The sequence below is a fragment of the Typopeltis vanoorti genome, chromosome 26, assembly GCF_054136105.1.
Source record: "Typopeltis vanoorti isolate ZY-2024b chromosome 26, IOZ_Tvanoo_1.0, whole genome shotgun sequence".
Lineage (NCBI taxonomy): Eukaryota > Metazoa > Arthropoda > Arachnida > Uropygi > Thelyphonidae > Typopeltis > Typopeltis vanoorti.
The window spans coordinates 6,070,543-6,087,010 of NC_143574.1; the positions used below are offsets into that span (position 1 = coordinate 6,070,543).

Genomic DNA, 16,468 nt, shown 5'->3' on the forward strand with positions numbered 1-16,468 from the left:
TGACCAGATAAGCAAGAAAATTGTGTGCATAATTACAGAATTATTAGATTAAGGTTAATCAACATGTTTCTCTATGTTATTATTACAGTGATTTCTCTACCTACAAACAATTTTTCACATGGCCTACAGAACTTTGAGATGGTTCTTTCACCTATAAAATGTTTTGAATATTTGAAAGGACTTTTAAATGTAAATAAGAATATTTTTTAAAATAGTGCTAATATGTCAACAAGTGATACTTTAATATTACTGATTCTGACTATGTTATGGATGTGACTGAAAAGTGATTTAACTGATTAAATGTATTTTACAGACATAACAGTATGGCTTTTAATCTTTTTCTCTCACACATAGTGCTTCTTTTCGTGTCTGATAGCTTGTTGTTTGGATCAACTGAGATTTGTGCAGTTTGGATCTAAGCCACTGAATCAAAAAAATTATGGTTTCCAATAAGCTCACCACACTTGCTCCTAATAACAGTCCCAAAGCACCACCAATTTCACCTGAAAAATAAAGGAAGACGGCATCACAAAAACTGCTGTCAGCTTATTATTGTAAAAAGTGACGACAATGGTATGCAATGTATACTCAAAGAAATCAATACATTTGCTTCTTTTCTTTTCAAAATGAAATAAAATATGTGCATGAATAGAAGAAATTAATGCTATATATAAAGTTTCATTTCCAAAGTTATAGGCTTATGGTGGTATACTAATATATAAGGTTTCCAAAAAAAACATGTCAGTATTTTAAATGCAAATATTATTATCATCATCATCATACCTCCATGGAGTCAAAAGACTCATCATGGGAGATCCCACTCTCACACATCACACTGTGACTTAAATGCATCCACTGTCTCTGCACTCACCACACTTTCAAGCAAAGCATTCAGTCATCCACAACTCTTCATGCAAAAAACCTACTCCTCACCCTCTTGGTTACACCCTCCTTATACAACTTCCAGGGATGGCCTATTGTTCTCCCCTGTCCCCACCCATTGTATGAAAAATCTTATCCACATTAATCCAGTAATTATCCCTTATGAACTTGTATCATGATCATGTCCACTTTCTATCCACTACACTCAGCAAATTTGCAATCACTCAATCTGTCCTCATACAAAACATTCTAGAGACCAAAGTCAATAGTCAATCATCTCTTCATCCTTTATGAAAACCTGATTGACAAATCTATGCACACCTGGTTGCACAGATGCAACCTATAAAAATCTATGGTGACCTGGTTTTCATATTTATTGAAAAAAATTAAGAGGCAGAGCATTCACAAATATCATGAATGGTAGCTTGGAGTGTGTAGTTTTTAATGGGATTATTAAGATCAAGTTACAGGCGTAATTTCCTATATACACTGAATCTACAACTTAGCTCTTTACATGTGCTCTTAACATTTCCAGAGTGAAGGGTGGCATCTCTAATTTTTCATGAAAGATAAACAGTACAAATCTAAAATCGTTACTAATTTGTGTAGTTTATCTTTCATGTAATCCCTTACAAAAAAATCTAAGAATGAAATGTTGGAACTACAAGTAATTATTTCTTTTCTCTCTAATCACCTATTTGGAAAACAATTTCTTGATAAGTTTGCAGATACACTGTATACTTACATTCCTCAATGATTGATATGCAATGAGAATTTAGATGAACTGATGGATAATTCTGAGAATAGTTTTGCAGTTGAACTGTCACCATCTTGACACCTTTAGAGTGGCATGGGCACGCATATGTTCATAACACTATTAGCACTTGAGTAACTGCAGGCAACTATGGACAATTTGGTTTGAAAAATATCTGCATTTAACATGACATTTTTAGTGAAACTCTAGATAAGAAAAACACATGTAGCTGTTGGGAAAATAAGCATTCTAGCTAATAGTTATCACAATTATAATCATGATATAATAATTATAGATCCATAAGTTATTTCATTAACTAATAACAAAGATAAAGATTAAAAATTATTCTGCAGGTATTTCTGGTTTGCTGATGGATAGGAAAAAACTGGATAGGCTGATGACAAGCATAAACCATACGGGCTGTAAAGATTACAAGCTGTGTTACTTTGATAACACTGCATAACATTCTACAATTGTACTATGGTTGATAGTGATGGTGGGAGAGGGGATGGAAGATCAGAAGATATATTCTAGAAGTGGTTAAACTGGCACAAAGAATTACTTGGATGTTGAAAAACACACTGAAAAGAGAAATCCTACTTGCGTTTAAAAAAAAAAAAAAGAAAAATTTAAATTAAATAAAATAGAGATAAAACACTTATTGCACTTTTGATCACTTGGGTTTCTTGGAAATCAGGAAGTGGTGGAGAGGATCAGAGGCAGATTACTAAGCTGATGATTTGAGTGAGTGCTCCTTATAAGGACTGATTAAAGATTTGGTTAAAAAACAGAAAAGGCGAGAAATGAGAGAAACATAAGTTATTAAACAGGTTTTATAGGACAGTAAGCAAACATTTTTTTCCCCATATTTCACCCATCAGGACAGAAGGGGAGAAAACAAGGAGACATCTGAAAGTTAAATAAGACTGCATTTACCAAAGATGTGAGAACTAACTTTTTTGCATGGGAGGGGATTTGTGAAAAAAATAGAATGGAATGTCAGAGGTAGTTTTGAGTGTGCTGTCAGGAAATTAGGTTTAAGTAGAGGTATGATACATATTACGTGAATAATGGATAGTTAGTCTGTGCTTCCTGTGTTGAATCTTCTGACTTCACAGATATGCGTGTGTTACAATAATAATAATAATAGTATTATTATCCTAAGACTCCGTGGAGTCAAAGGCTCAACTAGGAGGTCCCTTTGTCATACACACAGCTCCTCATACTGTGCCTTAAACACATTCAAATTCTCTGCAGACACCACACTCTCAGGTAAGGTATTTCAATCATTTACAACTCAGCATACAAAAAACCTGCTTCTCATTTCTTGATCACATCCTCCTTATAGAGCTTCCAGGGATAACCTCTTCTTCTCCCCTGGCCTCCCCACCATTTTATGAAACACCTTTTCAACATTGATCAAACAAAGAACAAAGCTCTTACAAGTCAGAGAGATTGTTCTTAGAGGCAACAGAAGCCCTGAAACACACTCCAAATCTCAACAAATATGGCTGTATAAATTTGCCTAAAATCTGGGAGACAGTCATCTTAAGAAAAAAACTAGTACTGGGTTTTTTCTCTTTTTTTAGGACTCTAGTCTTGTGTGGCAGCTACAAGTTTTTTTTTTTTTTTCCAGATAGAGGAAGCCAAATTAGAACTTTAGTCTTTGTGTTGCTGCTACAATTTTGTTTAACTAGTACGTTGATTACACCATGTTGTTATAGTCTCGCGTATTGTGACAAACTGTGTTTTTGTGCTCTGAAAATGCTGGTAATAACACCAGTGAAATATCAGCAATAAGTCAATAAATAATTATTTACTTATTATTCTGTGTTCTAATATATACCATCAAAAAATAAACAACAATTCTTGAATGAACAAATTCAATTAATGCAATCATTCCATTTGACTTGTTTCTTACATTTCTAACATTTGTATACATCAGCTCATTCCTGGATCTATAACAAGTTTCACTGATACCACTTATTAGATGCGATTTCTCCATACTTAACTTGAGCCATTTCTTTTTCTCCTTATTCATCTTCGATCCTTCTTCAAATCCAACTGTTTTCCCTTGATCCCAGGTCATCCCTTTCCCTTTTTGTCTACACATGCATTCACATCCTCTCGGAGTATCCACCTTTCTCAAGCTATGTTGTCCTGTCCACCTTGACCCTCCCTGTTTCCCTGTTTTTCTTGCACACTTGTTCTCTCATTCTCTATACTCATGCTACCCACTTCTTCATTCATAACCATCACTTCAATCTCTCCTTTTTACTCTTCTGCTCTTTCACATCATTTCTTACTTGATCAGATTCATTCTCTGCATTCATTTTTCTACTTTCCAGCAACAGTCTCTCTAAGTGACTCGCATGAAAAACCATTCAAATGCAGTCCATCACTCATACGGTTCAATTCATCCTTCAAACTCATTCCACACATTAACAAACTTCTACTAGACCTACCTTTCTCCTCACGCATTTCCTCTAACATATCACTACTTGACAATCTTCAATCTCTGACTCATTTCATCACTGTCATACCTAGGCAACACACTGACTACCTTTCCTATCACACTACTATCTTTTATCCATCTCAACAACCTCCTGATATCCAATCTTATGTGTTCCTTGTTCCCGGGCAAGTCATTTGTCCTTATTACAACTACCAACTCTTTTGCTCACTTACTCCTCATATCCAATGCCTCAATCACTCTATTCATTTTACCTCCAGGAAAACAAACCTTGTGAACTTCTTAAACAGGTATCTCCATGGAGTCAGAAGACTCATCACAAGAGATCCATTATTCATATTCTACCCATCCACCACCCTCTAATCATGCAACTCTGTTGCATAATTAGAACAAACTGGAGCATTAATTCTGTCAAATGCCTTTGCAAAGTCCAGCAGTATCACTGCAGTATTTCCCTTATCCAACTCCATTGTCTTTTTATATAAAACACAAGCAGTTTACTAAGACAAGACCTATCTTTTGCAGAACCATAACAATAATTATTATTATTGATTTTAGTTTATTGGCTGATTGTAGTGGTCAATGGTTCTCATTATACAAGTAGTTGATCATGATTGTTAATCATTATACTAGATTATTATTATTATTATCATCAACACCTGACCTGCATGGAGTCAGAGACTCATCGTGGGAGGTACTCACTATTGCATATAATGCTCATCCAACCACGTCTTAAACTGATTCAATGTGTCCACTTCCACAACACACTCAGGCAATGCATTCCACTCACCAACCACCCTTCATGCAAGGAACCTGCTTTTCACTCCTTTGCTCACACCCTCCTTATACAGTTTCCAGCAATGATCTCTTGTTCTACTTCCCTCTCCAATTCTATGAAAAATCTCTTCCATGTCTACCTGATAACTCCTGACCAGTTTATATATCTCAATCATATCCCCCCTCTTCCTCCTATTCACGAGGCTCTGCAACTTACATTCCCTCAATCTGTCCTCATACTCCACAAAATCCAAAGACCACTGACTACCTTTGTGAATCTTCTCTGTACCCTTTCCAAAATATCCTCGTCACCATGAAAACCCGGCGACCAAACCTGTGCACAATAATCCATATGAGGCCTGATCAAGGCCTTATACAATGAAATCATAACCTTTCTATTTCTGCATGTCAGGGTTCTCTGCATCATTGTCATTATTCGATGTGATGACTTCACAACTTGTGCAACGTGGCCCCTGAATTTCAGGTCCTTGTCCACCATCACACCTAGATCTCTCATCTCCTCTACTTCTGTTAAAGTTTCCCCACCAAGTGTATACTTGGCATCCCATCGTTGCTTACCAAATCTCAAACCTTACACTTGGCAACACTGAACTGACAGTTCCACTTACCTGCCCATTCATGCAATCTATTCAAGTCCTCTTATAAGGACTTGAATAGATTATTATTATTATTCAGGCCTCCATGGAGTCAAAAGACTCATCGTGGGAGGTCCTTCCTAAGAACATAAAGTCTGTCAAGACTCATCGAGGGGAGGTCCCCCTTAAGAAACAAAGTCTATCATACCACTCCTTAAACTCATTGACCATTCTCGCTCTCATCACTCCATCAGGCAATGCATTCCACGGTTCAACCACCCTCCATGCAAAGAAACCACTCCTCACCCTCTTGCTAGTTTCCTTTCGTAACTTCCAAGGATGGCCTCTTGTCATCACTCCTTCCCGCTGTTCAACCAAGCTAAAGAACTCCCCAGTGTCAACCCTGTAACCACCTCTCAACAGTTTAAAAGTCTCAATCATATCACCTCTCCTTCTTCTATCCACCAAACCTTGCAGTCCACATTCCCTCAGCCGATCCTCATAACCAAAATTGTACAGTCCTAAAACTATCTTTGTCATCTGTCTTTGTACCCTTTCCACAGTTAATTTATCCCCTTCAAATCCTGGGGACCAAATCTGAGATACAATAGTCCAAGTGTGGTCTGATCAGAGACTTATACAACGGAATGATAACCCCTTTTATCTCTGCAGGTCAGTGTCCTCATAATTGCAGCAATCCTCTGTGTTACCTTCACCACCTTTGCAATATGTCACATGAATTTCAGGTTTCTATCAATCATCAACCCCAGATCTCTTGTCTCCCCTACTTCCTCCAGTACAACTCCTCCCACAGAGTATGAAGCATCCCATCGATGTTTCCCAAACCTCAAGACCTTACATTTTGCTGCATTAAACTGACATCCCCATTCATTTGCCCATCTATCTAGCTTATTCAAATCCTCTTGCAGGGCTACCACATCTGCACAATTACTAATAATCCTTCCCAGCTTCGCATCATCTGCAAACAACTGAATATCCCCTTGCAATCCACTGGCAATGTCATTGATATAAAGATTAAACAATATAGGTCCTAGTAGAGCCCTGTGGGACCCCACTTGTAATCCTCTGCCTCCATGAAACTGTTCCACCATACATAACTCTCTGATACCTATCCAGTTGACCAATCTGACATCCAGACCCATGTGCTGCAACTTAAATATCAGCTCATCATGTGGCACCCTGTCAAATACCTTTGCTAAGTCTAAGAAAACTGCAGCATATGCCTTTCCCTCATCTAATGTTCTTTGTAACTTTATTATAAAAGGCTAGCATATTGCTAAAACAAGAGTGCCCTTTCACAAATCCATGTTGATTCTCACAGATAATATTACTCTCATCTGCCCAATGCTGTATACGATCCCTCACCACTATCTCCAAGATCTTAACTACTGATGACACACAAACTGGCTTATAATTAGACACTTCCAGTCTATTACCACCCTTATGCAATGGCACTATCTTACCTTCCTTCCATTCCCTGGGCACCTTTCCCGCAGCCAGACTTTCATTGAAAAGCCAGGTTAAAGGCACTATCAGTTCCCTAGCACATTCTCTCAAAACCCGTGGTGAAATACCATCCAGTCTCAAATCTTTACTGACATCCAGAGTACTCAGTATCTGAAACACACTCTCCTCCTGTACCTCTAAACCTCGAACCCGCCCTATCCCTCTAGCATTAAAACTGACTCCTCTAGGATAAAATACTCCAATAAAGTGTTCTTTGAACAATTCCACTATGTCCTCTGCATCACACCCTATTTCCATTTTTATCCCACAATATCATTCTTCCACAGTCATTTCTCCTCCTACTGGCCACATAGCTAAAAAATTTCCCTAGGATTTTCTTTGGATCTTAGGGTCAATCTCCTCTCATATTCCAGTTTCACTTTCCTTACCACACTAGTCACTCTTCTGGCCTGTGTCTTATATTCTTCATGCATCTTCTCTTCACCTGTCTCCTTATATCTCTTCCATAGCCTCTTTTTCGCATGCAATTCCTGTTTAATATTGTTTGTCATCCACTTTACACCAAATTGTGTCCTCTTTTTCACTCGTGGTATACAACTTACCATTGCTGCTAACAAATATTCTTTCACGATTTCCCATGCACTAATGATATCCCGGCCTTCCAATTCCTCCCTCCATGAAACTTCCCGAAGTTGACGTCTAAGACTATTATAATCACCTGCTTTATAATTCCACATAAGTTCCCATCTCTTTGATACTCCTGCATGTCTATTCATTTTCCAAGTCAAAACCATATGGTCACTCTTTCCAACTGGTGGGAGAGATGTCATCTCAGTTATTATCAACTCTTCTGATGTTATAACCAAATCCAAGACTCTTGAACCTCTTGTTCCCTCTGTTACATGTTTCCTAAGACATTTGTCTCTCAAGAATTCTAGAAATTCCATTCCCCTATTGCTACATGCATCTTCCTCTCTCCAAATTTATACTACTGTAGTTAAAATCTCCCATAACAATCATTCTTCTTGCACTTGCCAAACTTAACTGTCTAAACATCTCCTGGTCCCCATCCTCTGTGCTCCTGGGTCTGTAGCAACACCCAACAATCCCAAGATTCAATCCCATCTCTTTCAATTTAATTAAGAGCTTGTCATGTGGCAGTCTATCAAAAGCCTTTGCAAAATCAAGCCTTTGCAAGATTGATGGAGATATTGTTTGAGATATTATTATTATCTGAGACCTCCAGGGAGTCAAGAATTCAACAAGAGAGGCTATAAATCACCCAAACTAGATGTCATACCATCCCTTAAATTCATTCATACTAGATGCCCTCACTACCTAAAGGCAAACTATTCCACTCACTCACTGCTCTATAAGAGAAAAGCTACTACTTCTTACTCTTTCTTTACTGCGAACAAACTTTACTTCCATGGATGCCTTTGTGTTCTCTCCCCACCTTCCATATAACAAAAAGTTTATAGACCTCTATCATATCACCCCTCTTTCTCATGTTAACCAGTCTGTAATCCACATTCTTGCAACCTGCCTTCATAGTCTAAATCCCATAATCTGGATATAATCTTTGTAACTCTTCTTGGCACCCTTTCTGTAGCTTCTTTATTCCCTTGGAACCCAGCAGACCAAATCTGTGCATCATAATGGAATTGAATGCGATGGGTCGAGTATTTTCAGGGAAGATAGAGAAGATAGAATGGGGGGGGAGTACTGTTGATGATAGCTGATGAGTTGCAGCCAAAGAAAGTACTATATCAGGAGGATATACATGTGAATGATAGTTCATTTGAGGTGGTCTGGTGTGAAATAATGACCAACACAACCAAATATATAGTTGGTTGCTGCTATAGGCCATGGGGGGGTATGGGGGGGATACTGAATTCATGCATCAGCAAATTAGTGCAATGAGTGCAGGGATAGTGATTATTTTGTGGAATTTTAATTATGGTGATATCAATTGGAAGGAGGAAATATCATGTGGCAGAAAGGAAATGGAATTCATACATCTTCTAAGAGACAATTACTTGAAACAGCACATAACGGAAGGGACACGTGGTGTGAGAATGCTGGACATGGTCATTAGTTCAGAGGACATATGCATAAGTAAGGTGTCCAAATTACCTCCAATTGGTGAGAGCGATTATGTGGTATTGACTTGGGAGGTTGCAAAATTTGTGGATTTCTCTCTTAAGAAGTGGTGTATATAGAACTACGGCGCTAGGCAATCATAACAAACTTCAGAGTGAGTTTACAGCTGTCCCATGGCAGAACATATTGCAAGGGAAAGATGTTAGCAGTGCATGGAATAAAATCAGCAGGTATCTGAGGAAGGCAATATCAGAATGTATCCCCATGGTCAGGAAGACAAACAAAGTAGGCATCAGATGGATGATTAGTAGTATCAAACTTGATCTGCAAAAAAAGGAAATGTTATGGAGAATTTACAAGGCGAAAGGCAATCAGTACCTTTGTGAATCTTCTGATTGAATCATGAACCTTGTACATGAGCAGTACAAGGCTCAAGCTAGGAAGGTTACCAGCATAGTAAGAAAAGCTAAATCAGATTATGAGAAGACCTTAGCCAAGGAGATCAAGGGTAATCCCAAAGAGTTCTTCTGCTATGTATAAAAACTGTACAAGTAAAAGGAAGAATGATTTCGGAAGGATAACTTTAGTGGATGCTGATGGTATTGAGATGAACAATTCAGATGTAATAGTAGATTTACTGAGTGATCACTTTTCAAAGTCTATCACTTGGGTGATACACTTTTCAAAAGTCTATCACCCAAGTGAGGATATCTCTGTACTTGTAGCAATAACTAACGTGAGAATTGAAGTTAAAAAAGCAGAGGTACTTAGTATACTGCAAAATTTAAATGCAAACACTGCTGTAGGTATAGATGGAATATTAGCTCGGGTGTTGCGTGAATGTGCGAAGGAATTGTTAACGCCTCTTACTTGGTTATTTAACTTAAGTTTGAACTCTGGTATGATCCCTAGGGAGTGGAAGGAAGGCAAAGTAGTTCCTTTGCATAAAGATAGCTCTAAAACTGCGGTAGTTAATTACAGACCAATCACCATCTCGGGAATGGTCGTAAAAGTAATGGAAAAGTTGGTTAAAGACAGAATTCAAGAATGGGTGGATCAGGATGATACTCTATAGGGGCAACATGGCTTTGTTAAAGGTCAATCCTGCCTTAGTGCAATTTATTAACTTTTTATAATAGAATGACATCTGAGTTGGACAAAGGAAATGACTACACAGTGGCAATTTTGGATTTTGCTAAGGTTTTTGACAGGATACCCCATGGAATACTGTTGCACAAATTGGAGCAGATGGGGATGGATACTAAACTGGTGATATGGATAAGAGAATGGCTCAGGGAGAGATACCAGAAAGTGGTGTATGGAGGAGCAGAGTCCAGAATGAGGCAGGTGACCAGTGGTATGCCTCAGAGCTCTGTGCTTGGGCTGTTATTGTTTAATTTGTACATAAATGATATAGGAAATGGCTTAAAGGGAGATATTCAGTTGTTTGCTGATGATGCAAAGTTGGGTAGCACAATAAAAAATCACACTGATGGTGAGAATTTGCAGAATGATTTAAATAAGCTGGCAAAATGGGCAAAAGGTAATGGATGTCAGTTCAATGTGGAAAAGTGTAAAGTTATGCAGTTTGGGATTAAAAGATTACCAGCTGTGTACTACATTGATGGAATGGTACTCCAAGAGAATGATGAGGCTAGGGCCTTGGGGGTGTTGGTGGATATGGAGATGAAGTTCAGAGGACACATTGCTGAGGTGTCCAAGATTGCACATAAGATTATTTAGTTATTGAAGAACACACTAACATCCAGACATAAACAGGTTATTATTCCCCTCTATAAGGCGTTGATACTTCCACATTTGGATTACTGTGCTCAAGTCTGGTCACCTGGATTCTTTGGAGATGAGGAGGTTGTGGAGAGGGTTAAGAGGAGAGTGACTAAGTTGGTGAGTGATGTAAAAAATGCTCCCTACATTGATAGATTGAGAGCTTATGGATTGCTTGTGGATTGCAGAGGTTGGTTGATAGGCGGAGAAGAGGGGGATATGAGAAACATTTAAATTACTAAAAGGTTTTTATAAGATTGATGCAGGGGAAATATTTCAGATGTGTGATAGTGATGGAAGGACAAGAGGTCATCCCTGGAAATTAAGAAAAAGTGTGGTTAACAAGGGTGTGAGAACGAGGTTTTTCACCTGGAGGGCGGTGAATGAGAGGAATGCATTGCTTGACTCAGTTGTGAGTTCGTCTGTCAATGAATTCAAGAAGAGATATGATAGATATTGTTTTGATAGTTTGGGTCTATTGCGATGAGTCTACTGACTCCATATAGATACCCGTAATAATAATAATAATCCAGGTGCAAACTTATCAAGGCCTTATAAAGAGGCAGAATGACTTCCTTATCCCTACATGTCAAGGTTCGCTTAAACATCACAGTTATCCTCAGTTGTATTTACAACTTTTGATATGTGACCTTTGAACTACAAATTCCTATCCACCATTATGCCAAGATCCCTAGCCACATCAGTTTCTTGTAGCATGACCAGCTAATATATCACTGGAAATCTCATTGTGCCAAAGTGCATAACTTTACACTTACTAACATTAGGCTGACAGCCATTTTCGTTTACCCAAATTCCAGCTTATTCAAATCATTTTTGTAAGTGCTGGATATCAGTAGCATTCCTGCCTATCTTCATATCATCATCAAACAATTGCCTACCTCCTGTTAGACCCTTCCTAATGTCATTAATGTGTAGATTGAACAACTATGGCCAAAGAACTGAAACCTGAGGTACATCACTGGTCACTTTAAATCTGGCACATTCACACCCACCATATACCACTCTTTAATATCTGTCTGTCTGTCAAGCATCCATTGAAATTCCAATCCCATATTCAAAAACTTATGCAACAGCCTTTTGTGTGGTATCTTATCAAATGCCTTAGCAAAATCCAACATTGTCATAGCATATCCATTCTCTCTATCCAACTCAGCTGTAACATGGTTATAAAATATAAGCAAATTACTAAAACATGACCTTCCCTTAGTAAACCCATGCTGCTCCATGCAGAGTATAAAGCTCGTTTGTGTACCCATTTCTGTATGCAAGTTCTTACCAACTTCTTTAAAATTTTCACTACCACACCAGAGATACTGATAGGTCAGCAGTCAGACACATCATTTTTTCACCACCCTTGTCCAATGGAACTATCATACATTCATTCCATTCCTGTGGTATCATTACAATCTCATTAGCTTCTGATACTAGAGTACCATCTGCATTCAGTAAAGTTATTCCACATTCTTTCTTTCTTTTGCTAGCGGCATAATGATAAAATTCTTTTGGATTGCTTTTAGCCTGCATAGCAAATTTCTTTTCATATACTCCAATTTAGCTTTCTGCACAATACTCATTACTTTTCTGCTGTGTTTTATACATATATTTCATAACTCCTCTTACTCTTATTCCCATGATATTCCTTCCACATCATGTTCTTCTTGTGGATCTCTTGCTTAATAAAGTAGCCTATCCATTTCACTCCAAACCTATTTATTCTTCAAACACCAGGGATACATTCAGATACTGCCTTATTTAAGGACTTTTTCAAAGATTCCCATACACTGCTGACATTTTTTTTCCACCCAGTAACTGATACCATGGGACCAAAGATGGTATTCTCCTAAGTTGATCATAATTTCCAGCTTTGTAATTCGGCATGTAACCTATTCTAATGGGAGCATCAATATAATTAGATACTTCCCAATAAAGTACAGCATGATCACTGTCACCAACTGATGTGAAAATAGCTATTATTAACAGAGACCTCTTCTGACGTTACGAACAAATCTAACACTCTTTGACCTTGAGTTCCTTCCTTCACATGCTACTTGAGAAAGTTGTCTCACAACAATTCAATAAATTCCTCTTCATTCTTATCTTTTATCCAATCAATGTTTGGATAATTAAAGTCACCCATAATGATACTCATTTAGTACCTATTAGGCTAAATTGGCAATGCATTTTTTTGTCCCCTGCAACTGAGCTGCCAGGTCTGTAGCAACACCCACCATATATTTCATTCTGTTAGCCTCCACTTCACAGCAGTAGTCTCAAACTCCCAGCTACATGGAACTGTTACCATCATTGTTTTCTTGCATTTCTACCATAACTGGACTTATACCACTTTAAGTTGTCTGATATCATTAGTAGTACTCCTCTTTCTCTTCTATCTTTTCTGTCATTCCTAAAAACCAAATACCCATTACACTTTATTCCAGTTACATCTGATTCTGATAGCCAGGTTTCACTAATGCCTACAATCTTATGCCACATTGTATTCAATAAAGCAACAAACTCAATTCTTTGTTTCTGATGCTCCTGGCATTTGTGTATAGACATAACAAATTACCACCTAGCCTATTCTTATAATTAGATATGCAATCTATTTGGCCTTGTTGTAGAACATTCTCTTCTCTCTCCCCAGACATACCCAAAAGGTTCAAACCCAAAGCATATATTTCCACCCCTTTCTCAGCTGCATAACTATATTCGAAGCCTGTCATATCTTTTTCACATTAGCATACTATATTCAAACTTTCACATGGTTTTCTCATTCCTCCCTTGATGATGCAGTTTCCCTGACTCCTCTGTCAGCGAAATTATTAAAAAATAAATAAAAAAAAACACCTTTAATAATATTAAAATTTGATGTTTCAACCTTTAGCATTAAGAAAGTTTTAAAGCGAATTAAAGTAGAGCAGCTCTCAGATGTGAACTGTAGACTAAAATACACAAAGATTATTGAAGAAAAAATGAAAGGGTTTGAGAAAAAGAACCAAACACTTGGAGATTCAGTGGCAAACCTTGAAGAAAACCCTGATTAATTCAGCCAGAGAGGCACGTGGTGAGGTTGTCTGCAAGGATAGAAAAATCAGAACTCCATGGTGGACCCAAGAAGTAAGAGAGGTAGTGAAGGAAGAGAAGAAAGCATATCGAAAGTTCCTGGCAAATAAGTCAGCTTGTGCTCTTAAAGAATACAGAGACAAATGTAAGAAAGATAAACACTATGTAAAATTAGCTAAACAAAAGTCATGGGAGGACTTTGGCAAGAACATAGAAAATAAATATCAAGAAGGTGGTAAGATATTCTGGAGGTATGTTGAAGAAGCTTAGAAATGGAGGAAAGAGTGCTGTAAAAGGAGTTAGAGATGATAAAGGTGACATGAAAACTGGAGAAAAAGATATCATGAAGTATGGAGTAATTACTTCGAAAAATTGCTAAATGAAACAAGCAGTGATAGCACAGTGGTAAAAAACACTCAACAGGCATACAGTCAGGAAAACATATCCATACTTGAAGTAGAAAATGCCATCAAAGGCTTGAAATGTGGAAAGGCAGCAGGAGTAGATGATATTCGACCAGAAATGCTGAAGTATGGTGGTATAAAAGTCTTACAGTGGCTGCACTGTATAGTTCAGAAAGCCTGGACAGAGGGACGAATTCCAGATGATTGGAGTAGAGCTCACATAGTACCCATATATAAAAAGGGAAATAAAACTGAATGTGAGAATTACAGAGGTATTTCCCTACTGAGTGTTCCGGGCAAGATTTATGGAATTGTGGAAGAAAAGCTTGGTGAAGAACAAGCTGGATTCAGACCAAATAGAGGCTGTCAGGATCAGATATTTACTTTACGACAAATAGTTGAGAAAGCATGGGAATATAACAAAGATCTGTATTTATGTTTTGTCGATCTGGAAAAGGCATACGAAAGGTGCCAAGAGAAAAGCTATTCAATACACTACAGTTATATGGTGTCAATGGGATTTATATCAAGCAATACTTAGTCTTTATTTGAGTTGCAAGTCAGCAGCTAGAATTGAAGTACAGGAAGATTGTTTAATGTTAAATCTGGTGTGAGACAAGGATGTACATTATCCCCTCTGTTATTTATTATCTATATTGATCACATTATGAAGGAAAGTAGTATTAAACATGATATGAAAATTGGAGATGTTAATGTCAGCTCTTTGCTTTATGCGGACGATTTTATATTTCTAAATAAATTTGCTACAAGTTTGCAAGATTCGCTGACTAAATTGAATAACTGTTGTAATAGATATGGTATAAAGGTAATAAAAAGACAAAGACAATAAAAATAGTCAGAAGCATTGAAAATATCAACTGCGTTCTGAACGGAGAACCTGTGGAACAAGTAAAACATTTCAGCTACTTAGGCATGATTTTTAGTGAAGATGGTAAATTAAATACGGAAATAGACAACAGAATCAACAAAGCTGGTATGATAGGAAGTCAATTGAATAAATTCATATGGAATAAGAGAGAAATTAGGTGAAACACTAAATTAGCTGTATACAAGACAGTGTTCAAACCAGTTTTAACTTATGGATCTGAGAGCTGGGTTAGAAGTAAAGCACTTGACCAGAGACTAGAGACCGCAGATATGCGAGTCCTAAGAAAGATTGGAGGTGTGAACAGATGGCATCAATGGCAATATCATATTAAAAACGAGTATATTAGGAAAGAACTTGACATTGTCAGCATCCAGGAATGCGTCAGCAGAGCTAATCTCTGGTGGTATGGTCACTTAAACAGAATGGGTGAGGAAAGATTAGCAAAACAAGTGCTCTCTGGAAACAGGTAAACGACCCATAGGAAGACCAAGATATAGGTGGATTGATACGGTACAAATTGCCTTAGATGATAGAAATATACGATCTAATAATGTTGAAGTTTTGACAAGTAACAGACTGATTTGGAGGAAAATTGTAGATAGGAAGTTAGTAATGATGTAGTACTATCATATCCTGTAGACCCCTTGAGGGTACATGTCAGGAATTTGATGATGACCTTTAGCATTAGTCATTTTCAAAAATATATACACCTATATAAATGCCATAGTAAACTACATCAAGTCTAGAACTAATTAAACCCATCTTGCCTTTTGCGGTACAAAAGAAAAAAATAAATAAGGAAATAAGATAATAAAATTAAACACAATAAGAAGTAAAATTTACAAAATAAAAAAAATCAAGTAAGACCAATAAATAATTAATTACATCATCCAATCAGAATATTCATATTTTTGACATCTGGATCATTATTATTATTATTCAAGCCTCCATTTAGTCAAGAGACTCATTGTGGGAGAACCTTCCTAGGAAACAAAGTCTATCATACCACTCCTTGACCGTTCTTGCTCTCACCACTATTAGGCAATGCATTCCACAGTTCAACCATCCCCCACACAAAGAAACCACTCCTCACCCCCTTGCTCAAAGCTTCCTTTCATAACTTCCAGGGATGGCCCCCTTGTCATTGCTCCTTCCCACTGTTCCACCAAGCGAAAGAACTCAACAGTGTCAACCCTGCAACCACCTCTCAACAGTTTAAAAGTCTCAATCACA

General features: G+C 37.6%; 1 protein-coding gene across 1 annotated transcript in view; it reads right to left on the reverse strand.

Moving 5' to 3' along the window:
* Positions 1-221: 221 nt before the first annotated feature.
* Positions 222-16,468, reverse strand: part of LOC150092286 (acid-sensing ion channel 1B-like) — a 103,212-nt gene continuing 86,965 nt past the window's right edge. Inside the window, exon 9 of the mRNA XM_090414837.1 lies at positions 222-503. Within this exon, the coding sequence (XP_090270963.1) occupies positions 331-503 (173 nt within the window). The 3' untranslated portion in view covers positions 222-330. The remainder of the gene's footprint in view (positions 504-16,468) is intronic.